Here is a 26,781-nt window from a genome sequence, read left to right as displayed (position 1 = left end):
CATTGTCTCAATTACTGTAGCTTTAGGTTTAGTTTAGCTTGAGGCTGAGTACTGTCCTACTTTATTCTTCCAATATTGTGTTAGCTATTCTGGGTCTTTTGTTTCTCCATACAAACTTTAGGACTTATTTGTTGATATCCATGAATTAACTTGCTGGGATTTTGATTGGTGTTGCATTGAATCTACAGATTAAGTTGGGAAGAAATGACACCTTGACAATATTGAGTCCTCCTATCCATAAACATGGAATATCTCCCCATTTATTTAGCAGTTCTTTGATTTCATTCATCAAAGCTTTGTAGTTTTTTTCATATAGATCTTGTACATATTTTGTTAGATTTATATCTAAGTATTACATGTTGGGGTATGCTAATGGTAATTATATTGTGTTTTTATTTTCAAGTATCTCTTGTTCACTACTGGTATATAAGACAGTGCTTGACTTTTGTACATTAACCTTGTATCCTACAACTTTGCATAACTGCATAAGTTCCAGAAGGTTTTTTGTCCATTCTCTTGGATTTTCTACATAGACAATCATGTCATCTGTGAATAAAGACAGTTGTATTTCTTCCTTCCCAATCTGTATACCTTTTATTTCCTTTGTCTTATTGCATTAGCTAGAATTTCCAGCACAATACTGAAAACGTGTGAGCAAGGACATCCTTGCCTTGTACCTGATGTTAGTACAAAAGCTTCCAGTTTCTTACCATTATTACACGTTAGCTGTAGTTTCTGTAGATAGTCTTTATCAAGTTGACAAAGTTTACCTCTATTCCTAACTGAGGATTTTTATCATGAATGGGCGTTGGACTCTATCAAATGTTGTTTTCTGCATCTATTGATATGATCATATGATTTTTCCTTAGTCTGTTGTGTTGGATTATATGAATTGATTTTCAAATGTTAAACCAGCCTTGCACACCTGAGATAAATCCTATTTGGTTGTAGTGTATTAATTCTTTTCGTACTTTTAAAAATTTGATTTACTAACATTTTGTTGAAGGTTTTTGCATGTGTGTCCATGAGAAATATTTTTTAAACATTTTTTAAAAAACTTAAGTAACATTGATCTGTAAGTTTCATGTGTACAGCATTTTATTTCTACTTCTATATACCCTACAATGTGCTCACAACCACAGACTTATTTTCTGGGACTTCCCTGGTGGCACAGTGGTTAAGAATCTGCCTGCCAATGCAGGGGACACGGGTTCGATCCCTGCTCCGGGAAGATACCACATGCAGCAGAGCAACTAAGCCTGTGTGCCACAACTACTGAGCCTGTGCTCTAGAGCCTGCAAGCCACAACTACTGAGCCTGTGTGCCACAACTACTGAAGCCCATGCACCACAACGAAGAGTAGCCCCCACTTGCTGCAACTAGAGAAAGCCCGTGCGCAGCAATGAAGACCCAATGCAGCCAAACATAGATAATAAACAAATAAATTTATTAAAAAAAACTTATTTTCCATCCATCACCATGCAGTTGATCCCCTCTACCCACTTCCCCTTCCCCACTGCCCCTTCCCCTCAGATAACCACTACTTTGTTCTATCTACATGTTTGTTTTTGTTTGGTATGTTCATTTATTTTTAAATGTTTATTAGTTTTTTTACATTCCCCATATGAATGAAATCATATGTATGTCTTCCTCTGTCTGACTTAGCTCACTTAGCATAATGCCCTCAAGATCCATCCACACTGTCACAAATAGCAAAATTTCATCTTTTTTTATGGCTGGGTAGTATTCCATTGTATACATATACCACATCTTCTTTATCCATTCATCTGTTGATGGGCACTTGGGTTGTTTCTGTACCTTGGCTATTGTAAATAATGCTGTGATGATTATAGGGGTGGGTGGTGGTGCAGATATCTCTTCAGATTAGTATCTTCATATTCTTTGGATAAATGTCCAGAAGTAGGATAGCTGGATCATATGGTAGTTCTATTCTCAATTTTTTGAGGAATCTCTAAATAGTCTTCCATAGTGACTGTACCAACTTACATTCCTACCAACAATGTATGAGGGTGTCCCTTTTCTCCATATCCTTGTCAACACTTGTTATTTCTTGCCTTTTTGAGAATTTTAACAGATGTGAGGTGATATCTCACTGTGATTTTGATTTGCATTTCCCTAATAATCAGTGATGTTGAACATTTTTTCATGTGCCAGTTAGCCATCTGTATGTCTTCTTAGGAAAAATGTCTATTCAGCTCCTATGCCCAATTTTTAATCAGGTTGTTTGGGTTTTTTTTGTTTTTGAGTTGTATGTGTTCTTCATATATTTTGGATATTAACCTCATATTTGGTATGTCATTTGCAAATACTTTCTCCCATTCAGTATGTTGTCTTTTCATTCTATTGATGGTTTCCTTTGCTGAAGAAGCTTTTTAGCTCGATATAATCTCACTTGTTAAATTTTGTGTGTGTTTCCCCTGCATGAGGAGACGTATCTAGGAAGATACTGCGAAGACTGATGTCACAGAGCATATTGTCTCTGCTTCTTCTAGAAGTGTAGTTTCATCTTATATTCAAATATTTAGTCCATTTTGAGTTAGTTTTTGTGTATGGTTTGGTCTAGTTTCATTTTTCTGCATTTGGCTGTCCAGTTTTCCCAATACCATTAATTGAAGAGACTATCCTTTTTCCATTGTATGTTCATTGCTCCTTTGTCATAAATTAATTATCCATATGTGTGTGGGCTTATTTCTGGGTTCTCAATTGTGTTCCATTGATCTATATATGTTTTCCTGCCATAGCAACCATGCTGTTTCTATGTCTTTGTAGTATAGTTTGGAATCAGGGAGCGTGATACCTCCAGCTTTGTTCTTTTTTCTCAGGACTGCTTTGTCTACTAGGGGATTTTTGTGGTTCTATATAAGTTTTAAAATTTTTTGTTCTTTTCTGTGAAAAATGTTTTTGGGATTTTGATAGGGATTGCACTGAATCTGTAGTTTGCTTTAGGTAATAAGTACATTTTGACGATGTTAATTCTCCCAGTCCATGAGCATAGAATATCTTGCCATTTATTTGTGTCTTCTTCAATTCAACAGTGTCTTATATTTTTCACCGTACATGCCTTTTACCTCCATGATTAAATTTACTTCCAGGTATTTTATTATTTTTGTTGTAATTGTAAATGACATTGCTTTCTTTCTTTCCTTCTTTCTTTTTTTTTTTAACATTCTTATTGGAGTATGATTGCTTTACAATGGTGTGTTAGTTTCTGCTTTATAACAAAGTGAATCAGCTCTACATAAACAAATATCTCCATATCTACTCCCTCTTGCGTCTCCCTCCCACCCTCCCTATCCCACCCACCTAGGTAGTCACAAAGCACCGAGCTGATCTCCCCGTGCTATGCACGTTGTTTCCTTAGTTGCTCTGAAGCATGTGGGATGCTCTTGGACCAGGGCTCAAACCCGTGTCCCCTGCATTGGCAGGCAGATTCTTAACCACGGCATCACCAGGGAAATCCCCAGATTTTTATGTATTGATTTTATATCCTGCAACTTTACTGTATTCATTTATTATTTCTACTTCTTCCTTCCCAATTTGGACACCTTTTATTTCTTTTTTCTTATCTAATTGCTCTGGCTAGGACTTCCAATACTATGTTGAATAGGAGTGGTAAGAGTGCACATCCTTGTTTTATTCCTGATCTTAGAGGGATAGCTTTCAATTTTTCACCATGGAGTATCATGTTAGTTGTGGGTTTATCATATATGGCTTTTACTATGTTGAGGTATGCCCCTACTATACCAACTTTAGAATTTTTATCATAAATCAGCATTGAATCTTGTTAAATGCTTTTTCTGCATCTACTGAGATGATCTTATGGCTTTTATCCTTCATTTTATTAAGGTGGTGTATCACGATGATTGATTTTATAATGTTGAACCATCCTTGAATGGAATAAATCCCACTTGATCATGGTGTAGAATCTTTTCGATATATTGTTGAATTCAGTTTGCTAATATTTTGTTCAGGATTTTTGCATCTATGTTCATCAGAGATACTGGATTGTAATTTTTTGTTGTTGTTATCAACCTCTGGTTTTGGTATCACGGTGACATTGGCCTCTTAACACATTATTGACCAGGGGATTGCTGCAGAAACTAACGCCTGTGGCGTCTCTGGTCAATAATGTATTAAAGTGAGTTAGGAAGTATCCCCTTCTTTTCAGTTTTTAAAAAAAATTTATTTATTTATTTATTTATTTTTGGCTGTGTTGGGTCTTCGTTTCTGTGCAAGGGCTTTCTCTAGTTGTGGCGAGCGGGGGCCACTCTTCATCGCGGTGCACGGGCCTCTCACTATCGCGGCCTCTGTGAGCACAGGCTCCGGACACGCAGGCTCAGTAGTTGTGGCTCACAGGCCCGGTTGCTCCGCGGCATGTGGGATCTTTCCAGACCAGGCTCAAACCCGTGTCCCCTGCATTGGCAGGCGGATTCTCAACCACTGCACCACCAGGGAAGCCCTCTTTTCAGTTTTATGGAACTGTTTGAGAAGGATAGGTATTAAATCTTCATTGAATGTTTGGTAGAATTTGCCTGTGAAGCCATGTGGTCCTGGACTTTTGTTTTTGGGGAGTTCTTTGATTATTGTTTCAATCTCGGTACAAGTGATCAGTCTATTCAGATTTTCTATTTCTTCCTGATTCAGTCTTGGAAGGTTGTATGACTCTAAGATTTTGTCCATTTCTTCTAGGCTGTGCAATTTGTTGGTGTATAGCTGTTAATAATACTCTCTTAAAATCCTTTGTATTTCTGTGGTATCTGGTTTTTTTCCTCTTTTGTTTCTAATTTTATTTATCAGAGCCTTGTTGCTTTTTTCCTTAGTCAGTCTAGCTAACAGTTTGTCAATTTTATCTTTCCAAAGAACCAGTTCTTAGTTTCATTGATCTTTTCTACTGTCTTTTTAGTTTCTTATTTATTTCTGCTCTTATCTTTACTTTTTCCTTAATTATACTAACTTTGGGATTCATTTGTTCTTCTTTTTCTAGTTTCTTTAGGTGTAAGGTTAGATTGTTTGAGACTTTTCCTGTTTCTTGAGGTAGACCTTATTGATATAAACTTCCCTCCTTGTAAAGCAACCATACTCCAATAAAAATTAATTAAAAAAAAAGACATGGATGTACTCTGTAATGATCTATATGGGAAAAGAATCTTAAAAAAAAGTGGATATAGGTATAACAGATTCACTTTGCTGTAAACCTGAATCTAACACAACATTGTAAATCAACTATATTCCAATAAAAATAATTAAAAACAAAAATTTAAAAAAAAACCCTTCCCTCTTTTACTCCATCCCATAGATTTTGGTATATTGTATTTTCATTTACATTTGTTTTCAAGTAATTTTTATTTCTCCTTCTATTTCTTCATTGACCCAATAGTTGTTCAGTTTCCATATATTTGTAATTTTTCTAGTTTTCTTCTTGTAGTTGATTTCTAGTTTCACTCCATTGTGGTAAGAGAAGATGGCATATGACTTCAATCTTCTTAAATTTATGGAAACTTGTTTTGTGTCCCAACATATCGTCTATCCTTGAGAAAGCTCCACGTTCACTTGAGAAGAATGTATATTCTGCTGTGTTTGGATGGAACGTTCTTTAAAAATCTATCAACTCCATCTGGTCTAATGTTTCATTTAAGGCCAGTGTTTCCTTGTTGACTTTCTGTCTGAAAGATCTGTCTGTTATGTTATCACTGTTACGTCTTCTTGATAAATTGTCACTGTTATGTCTTCTTGATAAATTGTCTCCTTTATTATCATATACTGTTCATTTTTGTCTCCTGTTACCTTTTTTGGTTTGAAGTCTACTTTTTCTGATATGAGTATGGCTATACCAGCTTTCTTTTGGCTGCTATTTGCTTGATGTAACATCTTCCATCCCTTTACTTTTAGCCTATGTTTGTCTTTAGAGCTATGTTTTCTAGAGGAAACATATAGTTGTTTTTCAATCCATCCAGCCACTCTGTGTCTTTTGATTGGTGAGTGCAATCCATTTATATTTAGGGTTATTATTGATAGATAAGGACATAGTACTGCCATCATATCTTTTTTTTCCTGGTTGATCTATACCTTGTTTCTCCTAGTGCTTCTGTCTGGCAATTTTTATTTATTTATTTATTTTGATGTGGACCATTTTTTTCAAGTCTTTACTGAATTTGTTACAATATTGCTTCTGTTTCATGTTTTGGTTTTTTGGCCATGAGGCACGTGGATCTTAGCTCCCCAGCCAGGGATTGGACCCGCACCCCCTGCGTTGGAAGGTCAAGTCTTAACCACTGGACCACCAGGGAAGTCCCCTGCCATTTTGGTTGGGTGGTTTTCTAAGATATTTTTCTCAGGTTTCTCTCATTATGTTGTGTGTCTCTGCTCTATGTTAATGTTCTGTGTTTACCCTGAGGTTTGTATAAAACATCTTAGTTAAAATAGTCCTTTTTCTACTGATATCTTCATTTACCTATACAAGTTTCCCCTTTTATGTTTTTGTTGTCTTAAGTTATTCCTTTTCATGTTGTGAGTTTGTTATCAAGGTGAAATAGTTATATTATTCTGCTTTTTTTCTCCCTTTAACCTTTATGTGATGATAGAGGGTTTTAAAAAATTGATAGACCGTTGCAATTTTCTAGTTCTATTTATCACCTTGCTCAAAGTTTTGTATATTTTGGCCACTTTGTTTCTGGTTGAAGAGCTCCTTTCAATAGAGCTTGCAAGGCAGGTTTAGTGTTGATGAACTCTTTCAGCTTTCATCTGGGAAAGTCTTTTTCTCCTTCATATGTGAATGTTAACTTTGCTGGATAGAGTATTCTTGTGTGACATTTCTTATCTTTCAGTATTTTGAGAATGTCATTCTACTCCTGGCCTGTAGAGTTTCTGCTGAGAAATCCACTGATAGCCTAATGGGGGGTTCCTTTGTATGTAGGTCACCATTATTTTTTCCCTGGCTGCCTTTAGAATACTGTTATTGAATTTTGACAATTTTAATATTATGTCTTGGAGGAGGTCTTTTTGCAGAGGTAATTAAGTGTTCTCTTAGCTTCATGGGCTTGTATATGCAGCTCCTTCCCTAGGTTTGGGAAATTCTCAGCTATTATTTCTTTAAATAACCTCTCTGTTCCCTTCTCCTTCTGGGATACCCATTTTCCTAACGTTGCCCTTCCTAAAAGAGTTGGACTTCTCTCATAGGATTTCCTCGTTTTTAAAACATCTTATTTCTCTTTCCTCTTCTACTTGTATCATTTCTAGATTTCTATTTAGAGGTCACTATCTCTCTCTTCCATGTGGCCTGCTCTATTTCCAATACTTTCTAATAAATTCTTCATCTTATTTATTGTGTTCCTCAGCTCCAGAATTTGTCTGTCTTTTAGAATTTCAATGTCTTTGGTAAGGTATTCCTTCTGTTCATTAATTTTATTGCTGAGCTCATTAAACTGCTTGAGTTTTATTGTATCTCCTTCTGTACCTTTAGGATAGCTATTTTTAATTCTCTATCAGTCAGATTACAATATTTCATGACTTTAAGTTTTGTTTCTGGAGAACTGTCATTTTCTTTTTGTGGTATAGTGTTACTGTGGTTCTTCATGTTGTTTGATGATGAATTGTTCCTCTGTCAGCGCATTTAATATTAAACGACAGGTTAGGAGTTAGATTCCTTTGTTTTCCAGTCAGTGGCACTATCACATAAGTTTTTAGTTTTTCTTACCTGAGCTGCCACTGGTTAGTACATCTGAGTGGCACTTTCTAGCCTCCACTTTCTCTGTAGGAGGTGTGGCTCTGTGCCTTTGTTGTACCTTTTTGTGCCACCAGGGTTGTAGCTCCTTGCTTCTGCTAGAGTTGCTGTCGTCACCAAGATGGTGAGCTCTTTCCTTTCCTTGTGTCTGGGATCCCGAGACACAGGTTCCACCATCGGGGGAAGGGGAGAGGATGGAGGGGGAAGAGGGAGCTGGAGTCATGCAGGCAACTCTACCTTGTCTGTTGTAAGGTTTGCAGGCTATGCCACTGTGAATAGGAGGTGGAGGGGGCTGTGGATGTGGGCACCTCAGCAGCTGTTGTGATGGGGTCCTAGGCCCCACTGCTGCTACCCACCAGTTACTTGTGGCCATGGGTGCTGGTGCACTCAGTTGGCTCAAGTCATGCATGTAGCCTTTCTTGCAGTTACTGGGTTCTCTGAAGCTGTGGGCTCTGCTGTCCCATCAAGGGACTCAAATTGCAGGCCCCATCTCCACTGTTTCCTCAGTTCCACTTCCACTAAGTGTTAAAATTCACCCAGCTTTAGATGTACAGATATGTGGAATTCTCCAGCATCCTGTTGTTTTGGGCAGAGGCACCTTTGTTAATTTGTGGATGTTTCACTGGTTGTAGAGTGAAGGGGAGAGACAAAGGTAGATGCTTCACTCTGCTGTGTTTCTGACATTGGTCTATAGTTTTTTCTCAGGATGTTTTCGTCTAGTTTTGGTATTAGCATAATGCTGGCCTCACAGAATGAGTTAGGAAGTAATTCCTCTGCTTCTATACTCCAAGAGGTTGTAGAGAATTGGTATAATTTCTTCCTTAAATGTTTGATAGAATTCACTAGGAAACTCATCTGGGCCTGGTGCTTTCTGTTTTGGAAGGTTATTAATTATTGATTCAATTTACTTAAGAGATATAGATCTATTTGGATCACCTATTTCTTCTTGAGTGAGTTTTAGCAGATTATGTCTTTCGAGGAATCAGTTCATTTCATCTAGGTTATCAAATCTCTGGCACAGAGTTGTTCATAAAATTCCTGTGTTATCCTTTTAATTTCCATGGGATCTATAGTGTCCCCTCTTTTATTCCTGACATCAGTAATTTGTGTCCTACTTTTTTTTCCTTTTTTTTTTTCTTCTTTCCTTTTCTTTTTTTCTTAGTTAGCTTGGGTAGAGGCTTCACCTTTGAAGGATAGTTTTGCAAGGTACAGTATTCCAGGTTGGTGGGGTTTTTTTCTTTGAACACTTTAAATCTTTCACTCCAATCTCTTCTTGCTTGCATGATTTCTGAGATGTTAGATGTAATTCTGACCTTTATTCCTTTACAGGTCATGTGTTGTCTTCCTCTGACTTCTTTTGGGATTTTTTTCTTTATTTTTGACACTCTGTGGTTTAAAAAGGATATGCCTAAGTGTATTTTTATTTTTTGGCATTAATCCTGCTTGGTGTTTGTGAGCTTCCTGGATCTGAATTTAGTGTTTGACATTAATTTGGGAAATTCTCAGTCATTATTATTTCAAACATTTCTTCTGTTCCTTTCTTCTCCTTCTATTATTCACATTATGTATACATTATTACACCTTTTGTAGCTTTTGCACAGTCTAGGATATTCTGTATTATTCAGTCATTGTTCTCTTTGAGTTTTGGTTTCAAGGATTCTATTTTTTTTAATTGAGATATAACTGATACTTAACATTGTGTTATGGGTAAGGTGTACAATGTGTTGATTTGATACATTTATATATTGCAGTATGATTATCATCATAGCACTTACTAACACATCATGCCACATAATTATCATTTCTTTGAGGATTCTGTTGATATATCCTGTAGAGATTCTTTCCTTAGCCGTGTCCAGTCCAATAAACCCATCAAAAGCATTCTTCATTTCTGTTACAGTGCTTTTTTATCTGTAGCATTTCTTTTTGATTCTTTCTTAGGATTTCTATCTCTCGGCTGACATTGCTTTTCTGCTCTTGCATGCTGTCTACTTTATCCATTAGAGTCCTTAGCATATTAGTCATAGTTGTTTTATATTCCTGTTCTGATAATTCTAACATCCCTGCCATGTCTGGTTGATGTTGCTGTATCTTTTCAAATTGTGTTTTTTGCATTTTGGCATGTTTTGTAATTTTTTCTTGATAGCTGGACATGCTGTACTGGGTAAAAAGAACTGCTGTAAATAGATCTTTAGTAAGGTGGTGGTCAGGTGTTGGGGAAGGGGAAGTATTCTATAGCTCTAGGTCTCTGTTTTTAGTTAAGCTTATGCCTCTGGACCGTGAACTTCAAAACAGTTCCTCACCTTTTTTCCCTTCCCCTTTAGGTGCGACAGGATGTTCAGAGTGGTCTGGTGTTGGGTATTTCCCTTCCTTCAGGTCAGTCAGGCTTTGATAATAATAGAGTAGGTTAGGTTCCAGTTAACTAGATTTCCCTGAGGGCTTGCCTTGTTAAGAAGAACAGAATGCCCTGGCATATTTCAAAATGTTTCCTTTCTCCCTCTACCTTGCAGAAGTATGAGGGGATTTTTTGCTGATATTCATTATGGGAGCCTGGCTGAGCTTCTGGAGGTAAATTTCACAATATAGTAGGGGCCCACCTTTGACTGGGTCCTCCTGGAATTTTTAGCTCTTCAGACTTGTCCACGCTGAGCCTCCAACAATTCATCAACTGCAGCTCAGATTTTCCTACCCAGCACTACCTCCTGCAGAGGCTTCTGCTTGTGAATCTTGGCTCTAAGATAAGCCATGACCTCCTATGTTTGTCTGTTTCTCCAATCTTGGGGTCAGTGGTTTTACCTGTGTCATCTCCTCTCTTATGGATCTAAGAGTTGTTGATTTTTCAGTTGTCAGTTTTTGACTTGTTATTAGGCTGAAGTGGTGACTTCCAAGCTCCTTACATGTGGAACCAAAAAGTCTTCCTCAATACTTTTATTTATTTATTTATTTATGGCTGCATTGGGTCTTCGTTGCTGAGTGCAGGCTTTCTCTAGTTGCAGCGAGCAGGGGCTACTCTTCGTTGCAGTGCGCAGGCTTCTCATCGTGGTGGCTTCTCTTGTTGCGGAGCATGGGCTGTAGGCGCGTGGGCTTCAGTAGTTGCAGCACTACAGGCTCAGTAGTTGCAGCACATGGGCTTAGTTGTTCCGCAGCATGTGGGATCTTCCCGGACCAGGGCTTGAACCCATGTCCCCTGCACTGGCAAGCAGAGTCTTAACAACTGCACCACCACCAGGGAAGTCCCTTCCTCAATAATTTTTTGAATAAGTGAATGAATGATGGGAAAAGGCTGAGAAGTGAATTCCTCCTAAAATGAGAGGTTCCAACAACACCTAAGTGTAAGTCATGTAATACAGCAGCTTGGCTAAAGTTACATTTATATTAGGGCATTATGTTTTATATAGTTTAAATATTATTTGGTGTAGCAAACTTTCTTTAAGGCTGAACTGATGTTTGAATCTGCGTTAATGGAAAGAAAAGTATGTTGAAGGTTTATATTCATTCACCCAACTATCAGAAAAAATAAATTATACAGTAATCCTTCCCTTTTTCATCCTGATACAATTTATTTCCATAATACTTTTGAAGTTCCAGGTCAATTTGTCTAGAGCCAATTAACTAATAATCAGTCCTTCATATACCAGGTTGCCTAAAATTCAATCTCCTTTTTTTCTGTTTATGTTAGTGTTCTAATTAGCATGGGGGAGGATTTAAGAATTATTTTTTAACCAGCTTATATAACGGAGTTCCCCATTTACTTTTAATACTTCTAATATGTTATTATTATATTTGAAGTATTTATTTTTGAACACTTTAAAGACTTTTAATCTGTGTCTAAAAATCCTTTCTTTAGAATTCCATGTTCCTAACAGTAAATATTTATCAGCACTATACAAGACATAAACAGTAACTTGTCAAGCTAGGCTATCTTGATAACATCACTAAGAACAAAAAACGGTATTATTTTGTGCCTTACAATCCAGTAATATTTTATGAATTAGACAGCTTAAATAATAATAAATCTTGTACATTTAATAAGTAATCATCATTGTAATAGGCTTTCGTCTTGACTGTATATACATTTTTAAACATGTTTCTCACTCTAGAAAATGAAACTCTAGAAACCCAAGTCTACCAATTTAGAATGTCATTCTGAAAATTATTTAACATAAAATATCTCAAAGAGCCACAGTTAATGTGAGTGTTGCCTCTAATGTAAAGGAGTTTCTCATATTGCCTGAACTCTAAAGGTAAAAGAGTGACATTCTATTACAAAACAATTACAAGTATTGGCGATATTTGTAATTCTCCTTCCCCATTTTGCCTGCGATTCATCCTTCAAAATTAAATTCAAATGCCATCTCCATAAAACCTTCCTGACCTCTTCCAGAGTAGGGAACTTCTCTAGGCTACCATATATATATATATATACCACTGTTTTAAAACTTAAAACAATTTTCATTTTTTTAACCCAAGCTGCAGAGAATGTACAGATAAATATTCAAATACAATCTCATGGTGAATCAGCAGTATCTATGACTACATAGCTTTTAATTTCATTTCCCTCTTTTGTCATTCAGCTTCCTTTATTTTAAACCTCTTGGCTGCTACATGTGGAAGGTTAGAGCATTTAAAAAAATTTTTTTTAAAAAAGGTATTACTCTTCCCTACACTCATGCAGGAACTTTAAGAAATTAAAATCCCATTTGGAGCAATAATACCCTTAATCAAAAAAAGTTATTAAATTATAAAAGCTGTGGCTTTTAGACAAATGGCAATAATTAAATGTGCTACCAAGGAGGTGTCACTTTTCTAACAACTTCAACCAATTAGGAAAAGGTACTTTCAGAAGTCCTAGGTCTTTATGTCTGCTGTTAAAGTAGACCACTTACAACCACTTCCTCTGGTGGGTGGAGACCATCCACTAACTGTATCACTTTCTGTTCACTTCCTTTTTCCTGGTCATCGTTTTTAAGAAAAACACAAAGTCCCAGGTATATTTCTACTATAGATTTTCCTATTCCTAGAGACTTATGGACTGTGTTCGTCTGAGTAGTGAAGGGTCCTCAAGGAAATATAAACTTCGCTTGTGTTGTGTCTGGGGACAAAGACATGAAGATTCAGAAGTGAGACTATCATACCTTCTCAAAGAGAAGACTAGATAGAATACAGGAGAGTCACTGTGTCTCCTGTCTTTTTGTGTTGTCAGGAAAACCTAGTGTGGAATGTTACAATAAATCTATGTCCAGACAAGTATGGAACTCTCTGAATTTACTTAGAACAAACAAATGCTAATTTGGGTGATATGCTGTGTTTATTTCTGCCACTGATAAAATCAGGGGTTGGCAAACTTTCTCCATCAAGGGCCAAATAGTAAATATTTTAGGCTTCTCTAGCCACATGTAGTCTCTGTCATACATACACACACACACATACACACACACATATATGTGTATGTGAGTATAAAATGCAAAAATCTTTTCTTAGCTCACAGGTTGTACAAAAACAAGATTGCAGGTCAGATTTTACTCAGAGGCTGTAGTTTGTGGACCCCTGCTATAGATACCTTCAAGAAAGGTACCTTTTAAGACTGTTCAATGCCAATCATGTTTTGGAGAACAGAGTGGGAAAGCAAGAAAAAGAGAATAAAGAATAGTTTGGAAGTATCACTAGTGCTCGAGCTCCATGAATAGCCATTTTATATACTCCAAGATGTACTAGCATTACTATTAAAAAAAAAAAAAAAAAAAAAGAGGGTGTCATTCCCTATATTGATCTCACAGAAATTCCCTTTAAGCTGGAAAGCACTTTTTTAAAGTTAGTTTTTATTATAAAGTACTTATAGAAATGATTTCTAAATCTAGCATACAAAGAACATAAAAGTGCTAGATTATTTCAGCTCCAAGTTCTCTTCTAATTAAGATTCTGTGACTTAAAAAAATTTTTTTTAAAGTTTTGAAATAGAGCATTTGAGAAACTGGTGGGTGAAAGTACACATGATAAGTTGCGTACTACAAGGATCATTTTCAGTACCCAGACACTATAAATGCTGAAGTCTCTAAAAAAAATTAGCCTGAGCTTAAGTGAAAGAAATTTAAAACAAGTTGCAACTATTTATAAAGAAAAATGAAGCTTCCCTCCTTTTGACTCATCTCCAAATTTAGAAAAGAATTGTAACCTAAGTCCAACCACAATCAATGTAAATTCACTTAAAGCCGCAGATCTTGGTAGCTCATGTCTTACACCAAGGCAAACACTGAAAAGAATATAAACCACTTCAACAAACATGGCAAAGAACACTGAACTTACCTTGAAAAAGCTCAAATTCACTTTCTAAATCAAGAAAAAACCTTAATTGGTAAACTGATATCCTTTTCTCCCGATAGTGTGAACTTGACTGCTAGTAAAAACTAAAATATATGTTCTTATATTTTCTTACATGAATTTAAACAATAATATAACAAAAGACATAATTTTAGAGAGAATAAAAACCCAGGTGATTAAGAAAGTTTATGGTCATAAGGACACTGCCCCTCAAGCTGAGATAATGAACAAAGTAATAGTCTCAAGCCAGTGACCAAATGAATGTACTCCTGTATTCTACTGATAATTAGACACCTCAAAGAGAACCTACAAGAATTAGAGATAAACAAACCTAATTCACTCATTTTAGTATTTCCATTTGTTTTATATGACGAATCTGCAAGAGAGATAGCAAGAAAATGATTAGAGCTGAAAAGGAAATGCATCATATGGTTCTTTACCACAGGTTCATCATCAAAAACTTAACAGATTTTTATCATTTGTAATACTTAAAAGGACAGCCATCTATCAAAGAAAAAAAAAATCAACCGAATTCTCTTTTAAAGGGAATGATTGAGGAGTAGAAACCTCACGTGAAGATAAATAAGCTTCCTTTTTAGTTCCCACGATAAAGCACCCTTATGGGTCTGTAAACTCTAAAAATTAAGTAGAAGTAGACCTCTTGGAATGGCATTACTAGCTTTCTTTCATAGCCATGAAATCAATTTAAGGGCAATACTCTTTTAAGGTTTTAGTCAAAAAGAAATGTAATTAAGGCAGGGAAAGTTTATAGCCCTGAGCCACAAAGCCTCAGTCTTGAATTTTTTATTAGCATTATACTGGGAAGAATAAAAAGTCCCTGACCCTAATTTAAAACCATTTTGCTAACAAAAAGAATCATAGCAACATATAAGAAACAACCTCTTAAAAAGAATGAGGAAGTCCTTTATACACTTATATGGAAAGATGTCTCAATATATTTTAAGTAAAAATAAACAAACAATAAGACAGTACAGAAAGGAGTATTTATTGGGCTAAAAACTGGGTTAAAAAAATAGAGGAAAATATCATTTATACATGAATTTCTCTATATCTCCATAAAATACCTCTGGAAAAATACCTAAGAAACTGACAACATTAGTTGCCTCTGATGAGGAAACTGGGTGGGCAAAGGTCAGAAGGGGTAGGGAGACTTTTCATTGTATATTTATATAAACTTTTGAATTTTGAACCATATGAATACATGTAGTACCCTATTTAAAAATATAAGAAAGTTGAACCAACAGACAAAACAGTCTCTTACCAAATCTTGAGCTTCTTAGAGGGGGTCTACACAGGCTGATTACAGGATCTTTACTCACCACTAATACAGGAAGAGAAAACATTAAAAAAATATATAAAATGTCAAACATATTAGATTTATTATACAATCATCTATTTAGTCAGCCAAGTTTTTTCTGAGCTCTCCATTTTGCTAAGTATGGGAATACAATAGTGAACTAGAGAAAAGTTTCCTGCTATAAAAAATTTATGGACTTGATGGAAAATTTTGCAGTTTTTCTCACCAGACCATATTTGTATAACAAGAAAGGAATATCAAATAACACTCTTCTAAATTTCTCAATTAAGAACCAAAATCTGTACCATAGTACCAACTCAATTATCTACCCCATTTGTGGCATACCCTAATTGTGGATTATTTATGTCATATTTTAATTTGAGGGTTAACTTCCTGAGACTTAATATACTCCCTCCAATTATTTAACCTTGTGTGTGTTCAGGAAATGCAAACTCCAATTTTTAAAACAATGTTAATGTTAGCCAGGTTTCAGACTGTCTATGGTTCAATGGCATAGGGTTAATGAGGAAGTCAATCTCATTAAATAAAATATTAATGTTAGCCTAGAAATCCAAGGTGTGTTTCCTCAAACAGCCTCACACAACATAAAATAAAATGCAATCTACATCTAAATTTGGGTTATATTATGCTTTGTTTCATTTGTTTCTATAAAAAAGCAGTATGTTTGGCTCTGTATGAGAAGTGCAAAAACCACATTCTGAACCAGCTATCCCTGACCCCTGCCATTACACTGGCTGCCTATGTTTGTTTTCACAAAACTGACTTAACCCAATTTCCCCTTTACAGTATCGAGAAGAGAAATCTTGAAGGGACACCCATTCATTTGTTCTAAAAATACTTACTGAGCATGATTTTGTACCTCTTCAAGACAGAGATGTAGAGAAACAATTAAATTGACTTTGTGTAGCTCAAAAACACAGAACTAAGATCAAGAGAAAGTTACAGCAAAGTAGCTTTTAGTTCAATAGTAAAACGAAAAACCACCAAATTATTAGTGTTGTCTCCAAAACAGAATGGAGAGTGAGGGAGTGATTTCCACATCACTGCAGATGATCAACAATGCAGATACATGTTAACAGAGAAACACCTACACTGATAGAAACTGAGTAGATGACTTCCCTAAATTGTCCAGTTCTAAGATTCTATGAAATATTATCAGTTGTTAGAATTTCACATATCAGGTATTTAGAACTTATATAAGTAGCTTTAAAAAGAAATCTTGTACATGTCTGTTACTCTTATTATTACAACTACCTTCCTCTTTTTCTCCTCTGTATTCCCATCCTTTTCAGGTTTAATTAAAACCTAAAACTTAACTTACTCTATAGACATCAATTACTATTTCAGTCCCCATCTTTTCATTTAAGCTTTTCTCATATGCTCTACCATATATATAGCCCTATGTAAGATACCTGAAGGAGACAGAGTAGCCCAGAGAGGTATTAGAGAATAAAATAAGAAGTATCCTTTTTTTTTTTTTTTAAATTGAAAATGGCAGACATAGTGAGGCCGGCGAAGACTCAGCCACATCCTTCCATTGCTTCTTTTTTTTTTCTTTTTCTTTTTTTAAAGGCGAGGGCTTCCTCTAGTTGTGGCAAGTGGAGGCCACTCTTCATCGCGGTGCGCGGGCCTCTCACTGTCACGGCCCCTCTTGTTGCGGAGCAGAGGCTCCAGATGCGCAGGCTCAGTAGTTGTGCCTCATGGGCCTAGTTGCTCTGCGGCATGTGGGATCTTCCCAGACCAAGGCTCGAACCCGTATCCCCTGCATTGGCAGGCAGATTCTCAACCACTGCGCCACCGGGGAAGCCCCAGAAGTACCCTTCTTTAGTAGCAATCTCCTTCCTTTGCTGCTTTTGCTCACCATTGCACCCCCAGTCTCTAGCAAGGGGACTGGTATAAAGTAGGTGCTCAATAATATCTGGAGAATGAATGAATGCTGTAACTACAGCAGCCAAAGAATCAAATGTTCATGACAAAATAGAAGGTATTAAAAATATTTAACTATAATTATTTAGCTAGAAACCATAACTGTTAAAAATATTTAACTTTAGGAAAAGTAAATGAAATTTTCCTACTGTATTTTTAGATTATGAAATTAGTTTCATAAAAGGAATGAACCTGGCCATAGAAGAAGTTATACAGGTATATGTGGACTGAACTGACTGAACAACCTAATGGTTATTTCAATGTGAAAATAATGCAATTCTGAAACTTCAAACATTAAGCAGAGTTTAAACCATATCCCTATTCTAAACTAATACAATCAACATTTTTTCACGACTTCAAAAACAGGATGACAAATGATGTAGTTGTCTTTACTAGGTTGTTTTAGAAAGTGGCCCCCCCAAAAAAAAAAAAAAAAAAAAAAGAAAGTGGCCCCTTGCTTTAGGTCATTATTTTCAAGGACATTTTTGGATAAAGTTCTCTCAGACCACACCACTGGCCCTACATACAATTATGGCACAATTTTGAATACCAAAGTTAAATTTAAAGTCTATGATTCTACAAGAAGAAGGAAGGGACTATCTTTTTCTTTTTTAATTGACGTATAGTCAATTTACAATGTTGTATTAAGTTTCTGGTGTATAGCAAAGTGATTCAGTTATATATATATATTCTTTTTCATATTCTTTTCCATTATGGTTTCTTATAGGATACTGAATCTATTTCCCTGTGCTATACAGTAGGACTTTGTTGTTTATCTATTTTATATATAATAGTTCATATCTGCCAATCCCAAACTCCTAATTTATCCTTCCTCCACCCCCCTTGCCCCTTTGGTAACCATAAATTTGTTTTCTAAGTCTGTGAATCTGTTTCTTTTTTGTAAATAAGTTCATTTGTATCATATTTTAGATTCCACATGTAAGTGATATCATATAATATTTGTCTTTCTCTATCTGACTTACTTCACTTAGTATGATAATCTCCAGGTCCTTCCATGTTGCTGCAAATGGCATTACTTCATTCTTTTTAATGGCTGAGTAGCATTCCATTGTGTGTGTGTGTGTGTGTGTGTGTGTGTGTACACATATACATATACACATACCACTTCTTTATCCATTCAGCTGTTGATGGACATTTAGGTTGCTTCCATGTCTTAGCTACTGTAAATATTGCTGCTATGAACATATGGGTGCATGTATCTGTTCAAATTAGAGTTTTCTCTGGATATATGCCCAGGAGTGGGATTGCAGGATCATACGGCAACTGTATTTTTAGTTTTTTTTAAGGAACCTCCAAACTGTTTTCCATAGTGACTGCACCAATTTACATTCCCTCAAACAAGGAAGGGCCTATCCTTAAACTTGCACTTAAAGCAGTTTTCCATCAAAGTTGACTCCTGTTTAAATAATTCCTCTGCTACAAAGACTTTATAACCATTCATTTAATGACTTCCCTAAACTCTTTCTCCTTTTATTAAGAGGAATGATACAGGAGCATGCCAAGTGCTAGATGTAGTATAATTTTTAAAAGCACCTTTTAGAGTAAGAGAACCCCCAGTATCTCAAGTCTCCCAAAGATGCACATATCCTTATTTCTAGTTATATTGTAGCACAGTATGATATCGATATATTCCAGGTAATCTATGCATGAGTTCCATCGATCTATCATCTATACTGGGAAATGTTTTGTCTTTTCCATTACCAACTATAGCATGAGCTTCTTGAGAAAAAAGAAATGCTTAAGCAAAATTTTATGAACTTCACATCTCCTGTAAAGTGCTGTGAGGAAAAAAAACCCCACCTTATATCTGTATGTTTTACTGTGTACAAACTGACTTGGCAAGTACTGTATCATTTTTGCAGTGGCCTTGTGAGTTAGGCTGGGTAAGTCATACAGATAAAGGCCTGAGGTTCAAGGTGAGAAGCTAATTCAACCAAGGTCCACTGCTCTTTCCACAACATTATGCAGCCATGTACCTCAACAGCAGTCCTTAAATACAGGCCTAATGTGAACTCCAAAAGACTGTACGAGACATTCTATTGTATAATCGTTTTATAATGGTCTATAGGCTGGTGCTCAACAGTCTTCATTACATCAATTTACTTAACTCCATAATTTTTATAAATTTACTGTAGATTTTAAAAATGAGAAATTTTTGTTTCTCCCGGTATAAGGGCCATGAAATTAAATCTCCTGTAAATAAGATTTCAAGAATATGGTTTTTCCACAGGCCTAGAAGGACTTCCCTGGTGGCGGAGTGGTTAAGAATCTGCCTGCCAATGCAGGGGACACGGGTTCGAGCCCTGGTCCTGGAAGATCCCACATGCCACAGAGCAACTAAGCCTGTGTGCCACAACTACTGAGCCTGTGCTCCAGAGCCCGCAAGCCACAACTACTGAGCCCACGTGCCACAACTACTGAAGCCTGTGTGCCTAGAGCCTGTGCTCCGCAACAAGAGAAGCCACCGCAATAAGAAGCCCACGCACTGCAATGAAGGGTAGCCCCTGCTCACTGCAACTAGAGAAAGCCCACACACAGCAATCAAGACCCAACACAGCCAAAAATAAATAAATAAATCTTAAAAAAAAAAAAAAAAAAAAAGGCCTGGAAAATCTGTTTATAGCACCTATCACTCAAAGCATTTTTCTAAGGTAGTTTATAATCTTAACACAGTACCATAGGCTATTCAAGGAATTAAGCATAAAGGGTGTGTTATCTGGAACTAAACTTGAACCAGATATTTATTCATTCAAAACTGAGAACAGAACAGTTTAAATTATAAGGAATAATCTTATTAGAAGCAATGGGTAAGGAAAGAAGTCAGGATTTGGGTTTAAAAATAAAAAGCCAGAGATGATCAGTTTCAATAGCTACAATCATTTATTGCTGTGGACTTTCCTAATATCAAAAAAAGCAAACTGAAAATAAATGGAACTAAAAACCAAAGGATGTTATGCATTAATGACAACTTAATCCTTTCCCTTGCTTTTCAAAACAGTTTAAACAGGTTTTAAAACATTAAGTAGACTATCAAATGTAGCCTATTGCCATGTTACATTGATACTAAGATGCAAATATTTTTACACTTTAACATCTCTGAAAGTGGGATGTATCATAAAATCTAAGGCATATTACAGTGTAATTGGCAGCATTTCTTCCTCCTAGGTGGTACATAAAACAATGACAGTATATCTTACAACTGATGAGATGTTAGATTTGATGAAATATATTATCAAACTGAGATCGACCATATTGTGTCATGATTTTACAATGCAGACCATTTAATCCATTTTATTTTATTTATTTATTTTTGGCTGCATTGGGTCTTCGTTGCTGCGCGTGGGCTTTCTCTAGTTGCATCGAGCTGGGCTACTCTCTATTGCGGTGCACGGGCTTCTCATTGCGGTGGCTTCTCTTGTTGTGGCGCACCGGCTCTAGGTGCGCGGGCTTCAGTAGTTGTGGCTCGCGGGCTCTAGAGCGCAGGCCCAGTAGTTGTGGCGCACGGGCTTAGCTGCTCCACGGCATGTGGGATCTTCCCAGACCAGGGACACGGCACGTGTCCCTGCATTGGCAGGAGGATTCTTAACCACTGCGCCACCAGGGAAGCCCTTAATCCGTTTCAAATGGAAAGCAGTGTGACATATTCATTCATTCAACACTTAACAAGCTTTACTGAGTAGTAACTATCACACGGGACAGTGACAGTGAGGTACTTGGGGCAAATGAAAGGGCTTTGGAGAAGACAAACCTGGGTCTGAATTTGGCTCAGTTACATAGCAAGTAATCTTAGAGAAAAGTTAGCTACTCTGAGCTCCAGTTTTCTCACCAAAAAATGGGTACATCTATCCTGCATAGTTATGTGAATGAATTAACATACACAAAGCATATGGTACTTAGTAGGTACTCAAGTATGTGCCCTGTCTTTTCTTGACACATGCTACTATTGCTTAATTCAATAAACAACCTATAAAGAAGATTCACTGAAACCCTGAATGAGGTATGATCTGCGACCCTTGATAGACCAGGCTATAATCTATACATAAAAAAAGCAGGCACGTAAGGAAAACAACAAACTCACTCTTCTTACCTGGAGTCTCTTGTGTTCTCCTGATAGTTTTCTTTGAGACGGTTGGGCTTAAAACAGTTTGTGAAGATGGTTCATCCTCTAAAGAATAGATATGACAATTCTAAAATTCAGAATATGTGAACTGAGTAGAGATTATGCATATTAACAGCAATATATACACAGAAATGCAAGTAATTCATCCCTTTAGAAATGTGTTATTAGGTATACCAAAACTTAGGAATTTAACTAGCCAGAACTACTCTTTAAGACAATACAAAAATAAACTATTCACCAATGATGCTTTGCAACAAAAATACATTACTTTAGAAAATTTAAAAGATGGGCTAAAGCAGAATAATGAAAAACGTGTAGATCCTTATAGATTTACTAAAATAGAAGTATATCCTTTATGTGTTAAAAAAATTAGCTTATACAACTGCACCAGCCTGTGTGGGAGTCAATACAATTTAACATATATTTTTTTTGCCTTCTAGAGCATTCTTCCAGATATTGGAGATACAGAATGAACATAAGCACGGAAGTATAACGTGGTCCTTCAAATATATAAATATATATGTAGGGTCTTTGTCTTCAGAAGTTGACAATCTTAAAAGAGAGATAAAACTAACATATATATGGGTTAAACTGTCTTGAATTGCTACTCCCAATACTAATTTACATTATCTTTAACATAGTTTCCAAAATCAACACATCTTCCAATGTGTCAGCACTTCACAATGTGTTATTTAGCCGGTAAATGTGCAGCCTATTACTCTGCTCTAAACTGAAAATCCACCTCCTCTTCATCATATCCATCAAAAGTCTATCACTAACTATGTAATCCGATTATGATTCAAATCCCCTGATTTTACCTCATAGGTGCCCTACGGGGAGCCAACAGGAAACTTCATCTGTGACTCAGTGTTAGATGGGGGAGAGGGGGCAGGGTGGGAGAGGATGGATTAAGGGAGTTGATTCATCTGTGACTTTCCTAAAACTATACAATCACCTTGTCAGTATCCTTGCGGCCCATTGAGACGAAAACTAATTTAGAGTCTTGCTTTGTCTGGCTACTACTTAACCATTGACGGTCCCCAACATGCGAATTTTTGCCAGAGACCATCACACTCTAGAAAGAGCGATCAGCTCAAGTTTATCAGGCACTGGGAAGCTTCAAGTTCAGGATAACTGCCTTACCCCGTTTCGGTGTAAGTATTTGGGTGGGGTCTCAAATCAATTCATCAACTACACTTGTCCTCAAAACGGCCACTCACAAAATTCCCCTCCCTCTCTCCCCACCTGGGTAGTGATGGAAAAAGACTGGAAGGTTAGATGAGAACCAAAATTCTCAGCTAGGGACTTCTGGCCTCTGAGAGTTAAAGGAGGAAATGGAAGTGGCTTTGGTAGAAACATCCGCAGGACAAAGAGAGCCGATATGAAACCGAGCCCGGAGTGATTCAGTGTCCCGCCTGCCGCCTAACTCGCCGTCTCAACGTGCAAGCCTGCAGAAAAGAGGCAATCCTGACACCCCTAAATTGATGGCCAAGGATGCACGCGGCTCCCCAGCTCCGCTCAGGTCGCTCAGCACGACTGCCTTCCCTTCCAGTGCCCCCGCCCCTGCCGCTTTCCCGCCAGCGGTCTGGGCGGACCGGGCGTGGGGTCGCACGCGCATTCGGGCGGAGAAGCCCCGAGGGGGTGAGGTCCAGAAAGGCACACGCCCGGCCGAGGCGCACACACTCTCTGCGCGCGCACGCTCGCCGCACTCCCTCCCTGGCTCGGGGCTGAGACTCTTACCTCCGTCGGCCTCACCTTCGGCTGAATGGGAGTCCCGTAATCCTCTCCGGGTCGTAACCGGAGACGGCTGCAGCGGAGGCGGCTGTGAGCGCTGCTGCTGCTGCTGCTGCTGCTGGGGGCGAGTAGCTCTTCGCATCTTCATCTCCTCGGCTTCCTGGAATCGCGGCTGCCTCCGCTGCCGAGACCGAAGGTAATAGGAGCGTTCTCTCACTTCCTCTTTCGCCGAATCGGGCCGGAACTCTTTTAGCGGAATTTGTCTTCCCACCGGGGCCTTTTCTTTGGCCGCCCGGGGCTCGAAGTCGCCGTACACTTCGGGCGGCTCTTCTGAGAACCTCACTTCCCGCCGGCCGTGGCGCGACGGCGTAGGAGTTCCATACGCAGGCGCGTCACTGCCGCCGCCATTTTGAGGGGCGAGCCGGGGCCTCCCCTCCCGTAGCGGAGCCCTGGGCGTGACGTACAGCCCCCATCCTTCCCATTCCGGCTCCGCCCGCCACCCCTCGCCTGCCATAGTTGTTGACGTAGCTTGAGTCGATCGCGAAGGTGTTTTGGGGGGCCTCTAGAGTCTCCTGCCGTTGGTGGCGATGGCTTTTCGGGTGTTCGGCAGTGGTGTGGACGGTCAGGGAGGCAGTTGAGAGTCGCCGGGGCTGCCGCCTGCGTCGTCGCTGCTGTGCTGCAAACCCGCCTCTGGGCCCATCGTGTGTTCTGAGGGCTGTGGGAGAGGCAGTGCCTGTGCTGGGTCAGCTGCCGCGGGTCACTCCCGCCTCCTGGCTGAAGGCACCAAAGAGGAGGAGAAGAGGGAGGAGGACGTCGCTGTCCTCGGCCTTCGGGGAGGGAAGGAGGGGACGACGGAGAAGAGCCCACTGGTTGGGCAGAGTGCCGGTACTCAGCCAGCTGCTCCTGGCAACTGTTGCCGGCACGCAGGAGACGCCCGGCCCGGCCCCCAGTACCGAGTCCCTCGGAAAGGCGGAGTGGAGGGGAAGTTTCGGTCCTCACCCCTAGGCTGTTGCGCAGTTTTCCCGCAGCCTCTTTGATCGACTGCTGCCTCCGCCGTACCTTTCCAAGTGTTCCTTAGCAGGGGTGATAAGAAAGATACTTTTGCAGGTGTCATCTTGGAGAAAATTTTAGTTTCAAGGTCCTTGGGAAGGCATTTAACCACTTTTTAGGTTTTAAGTCCCTCGCTGAGTGTACGAAATCAGATCTACAGGCATACTCGGGTGGATTAACTTTTGCAGAATGTGCGCATAGCAAGCAGTCTTATTCCTGGTTTCGTATAAAAGCTCTAGTCCAGCAGCACTGTTCAGAAAGCTTGCTAGTGCTGTGTTATGGACAGTGAGAAATGAACAAATACTTTAATGACGGCACTGTAATTTTCACTTGTGATCCATTATTTTTACTTTGATTCTGGGCATGACTTGATATACTGCATTTGATACAGGGTTTTCCTGCGTTTAGTTTACTGAGTAAGAAAGCATGATAAAAGCCGTATGTTCCACCTCTGTGTACCGTATTTGCAGATGTGGATAATCTGCAAATATCTAACCAAATTTAGACACACCGAGGGAATGTTAATTAAGTTAGTATAAAGTCTGAACAATTATTGAAGAAAGATTAATCTTGCCTTCAAATATACACACACTTCTTGAACGGCTTTCTGTAATTGATTTTAGTGACTAGATGTAAAAAGTTGCAATTTGGATAGCAATTATAATGAACGAGCCTGAAAAATTTGAAGGTATTTGTTTATTCTTTCATGGATTTAAAATCACTTTAGATATGTTTTTGAGCAACTCATTTGTCCAAACTGGGCACAGATTTCAATTTAATGAAATCTTAAGGTGTTCTATGTTTTCACTAATTGTCCAAAAATTTGGCCACAGACAAGAGGAATTACATGCTTTAGAGAATCATCTAGGTTTTTGCCTTTTAGCAGCTTCATTTAGCTGAGCTTTTTTTTACTATATATAATATAACCAAAGAAACTGAAGGAATAGCAACATGGGAGATGCTACTTTTTAAAAAAATCTTTTGTCTTAAGGGAAAATTAAAAGCATGTTCTCCCTCATCAGCCTGAGTTAGACAATATATTTGGAAGATTCGTGGGACTTAGTCTTTTCTGACAAAATGCTGAAAAGTGTTGATACTTGGTTAATACCTGGCTTTTATTTAACTAATGCTTTATAAGGTACCTATTATATTACTCATTATTAACATATAATAGTAAAAGTCCTGTAATAGATGAAATTATTAAAGAATATAAAACTTTATAGTATTAATATACAAAGTTCATATTATGAACAGTAGTGCATATATTAAGAGCCTCTTTAAAACAGTTACCAGGACAGGTGACTATATAGAAACTTGGTTGCAGATTGTAAAACTTAGTTTTGGGGGACATATTAAAAAAAGAGAGGACGGGAGGTTCTATATATTATTGAATATTCAGTACATGTGTTATTTTGTAATTAAAAATGCTTGTAAGAGGAATGGTTTTCAAAGAAACATGAGAAGCATGAAGTAAAATCAGAGGAACGGCAACTTTAATTTAGCATTAACACATATATTTGCTTAGGATTTTCCCTCTTTATCTAGGTAATAAGGATACATAATCCTAGCTCTGCCATACGTGCCTCCCACACCTTAGCAACTTTACAAATACCAACTTTCATCACTAACTGGGAGGTAAAGGTAAACCCTTTTCAAACCAGATATTCTGCTGTAGATGTTTTCCAAACTACAAGGGTGGCCTAAAAGAGGTGACATTACAGAGACAGACTCATAGCTACTATTATAAGGGAATTGCTGGGCTGCCAATACCAAGAGAGGAAGCATAAGCTCCAGATGTTAAACAGTTACTTTGGGAGTTTGAGATATGTAGAGGAATTCAGTGAATCAAAAGAGGACAAGAGAAGAAATGATTACAACAAAGAATATACTCATCAATTTAGTTCATATATTTATTAAACACAGAATAGATGCTTAATAAATATATGAACTAAGTTAATGAGAGTGTTCTTTACCCTGAGGGAATTTGCCATATACTAGGGAAGACAGATGTACAAAAAATTGTAATTCAGGTCAAATGGCTGGCAATTTAAGGACCTAGCTATTAGGCCTAAGTCTAGAAATCTAATGTTCTTGACACTGGATTTCTAAATAAAGCAGCTATTTTTATGAAACATTTTATTTTAAAATAATAAGAATTTTTGTACATGAGTTTTTTGTTTAGGGTAAGCAGAAATCCTGTTTACTGAGAAAGCATTTATCAATTCATTGTGCATAATATCCACACTTTTGATCAGATAGAGAAATAACTTTGGGATTATATCTTAGTAGAAAGAGGAAACGTTATTTTTAATAAGGAAAAGATGATTGAAATATTAAATAAGAGGAAGTAAAGACACAGTAGCTAGCTGCATTTATTCCCCATTCTCACAAGTGATAGAAAAAATATTTTAAAGACGGCTAATACAAATGAAAATGTCTAGAAATGAAGTGACTAGAAAAGTCTTCCACTTATTCTTTGAATTAGAAATTGCAGTCAATTAAACAGCATCTAAGAATGTTTCCAAATCCCGT

At 37.7% G+C, this 26,781-nt stretch overlaps 2 protein-coding genes across 10 annotated transcripts in view; one reads left to right on the top strand and one right to left on the bottom strand.

Annotated features, from left to right (window-relative positions):
- Positions 1–24,354, bottom strand: part of TOR1AIP1 (torsin 1A interacting protein 1) — a 44,911-nt gene extending 20,557 nt beyond the window's left edge. Inside the window, exons 1-4 of one of the 9 annotated variants that reach the window (XM_036859043.1) lie at positions 23,221–24,354; positions 21,433–21,510; positions 15,342–15,401; positions 14,391–14,435 (exon numbers count right to left, since the gene is read on the bottom strand). In XM_036859043.1, the coding sequence (XP_036714938.1) occupies positions 14,391–14,435; positions 15,342–15,401; positions 21,433–21,510; positions 23,221–23,713 (676 nt within the window). In that variant the 5' untranslated portion in view covers positions 23,714–24,354. Of the gene's footprint in view, positions 1–14,390; positions 14,436–15,341; positions 15,402–21,432; positions 21,511–23,205 lie in introns of all 9 variants that reach the window. The other 8 variants (XM_036859082.1, XM_036859034.1, XM_036859059.1 and 5 more) reach the window with 8 other exon arrangements.
- Positions 23,267–26,781, top strand: part of TOR1AIP2 (torsin 1A interacting protein 2) — a 43,491-nt gene continuing 39,976 nt past the window's right edge. Inside the window, exon 1 of the mRNA XM_036859107.1 lies at positions 23,267–23,395. The gene's annotated coding sequence lies outside the window, so the exon portion shown is untranslated. The remainder of the gene's footprint in view (positions 23,396–26,781) is intronic.

The sequence above is a fragment of the Balaenoptera musculus genome, chromosome 1 (genome assembly GCF_009873245.2).
Source record: "Balaenoptera musculus isolate JJ_BM4_2016_0621 chromosome 1, mBalMus1.pri.v3, whole genome shotgun sequence".
NCBI classification, from domain to species: domain Eukaryota; kingdom Metazoa; phylum Chordata; class Mammalia; order Artiodactyla; family Balaenopteridae; genus Balaenoptera; species Balaenoptera musculus.
Note: the sequence above shows the minus strand (reverse complement) of the source record. Positions and strands in the feature narration are given on the sequence as shown.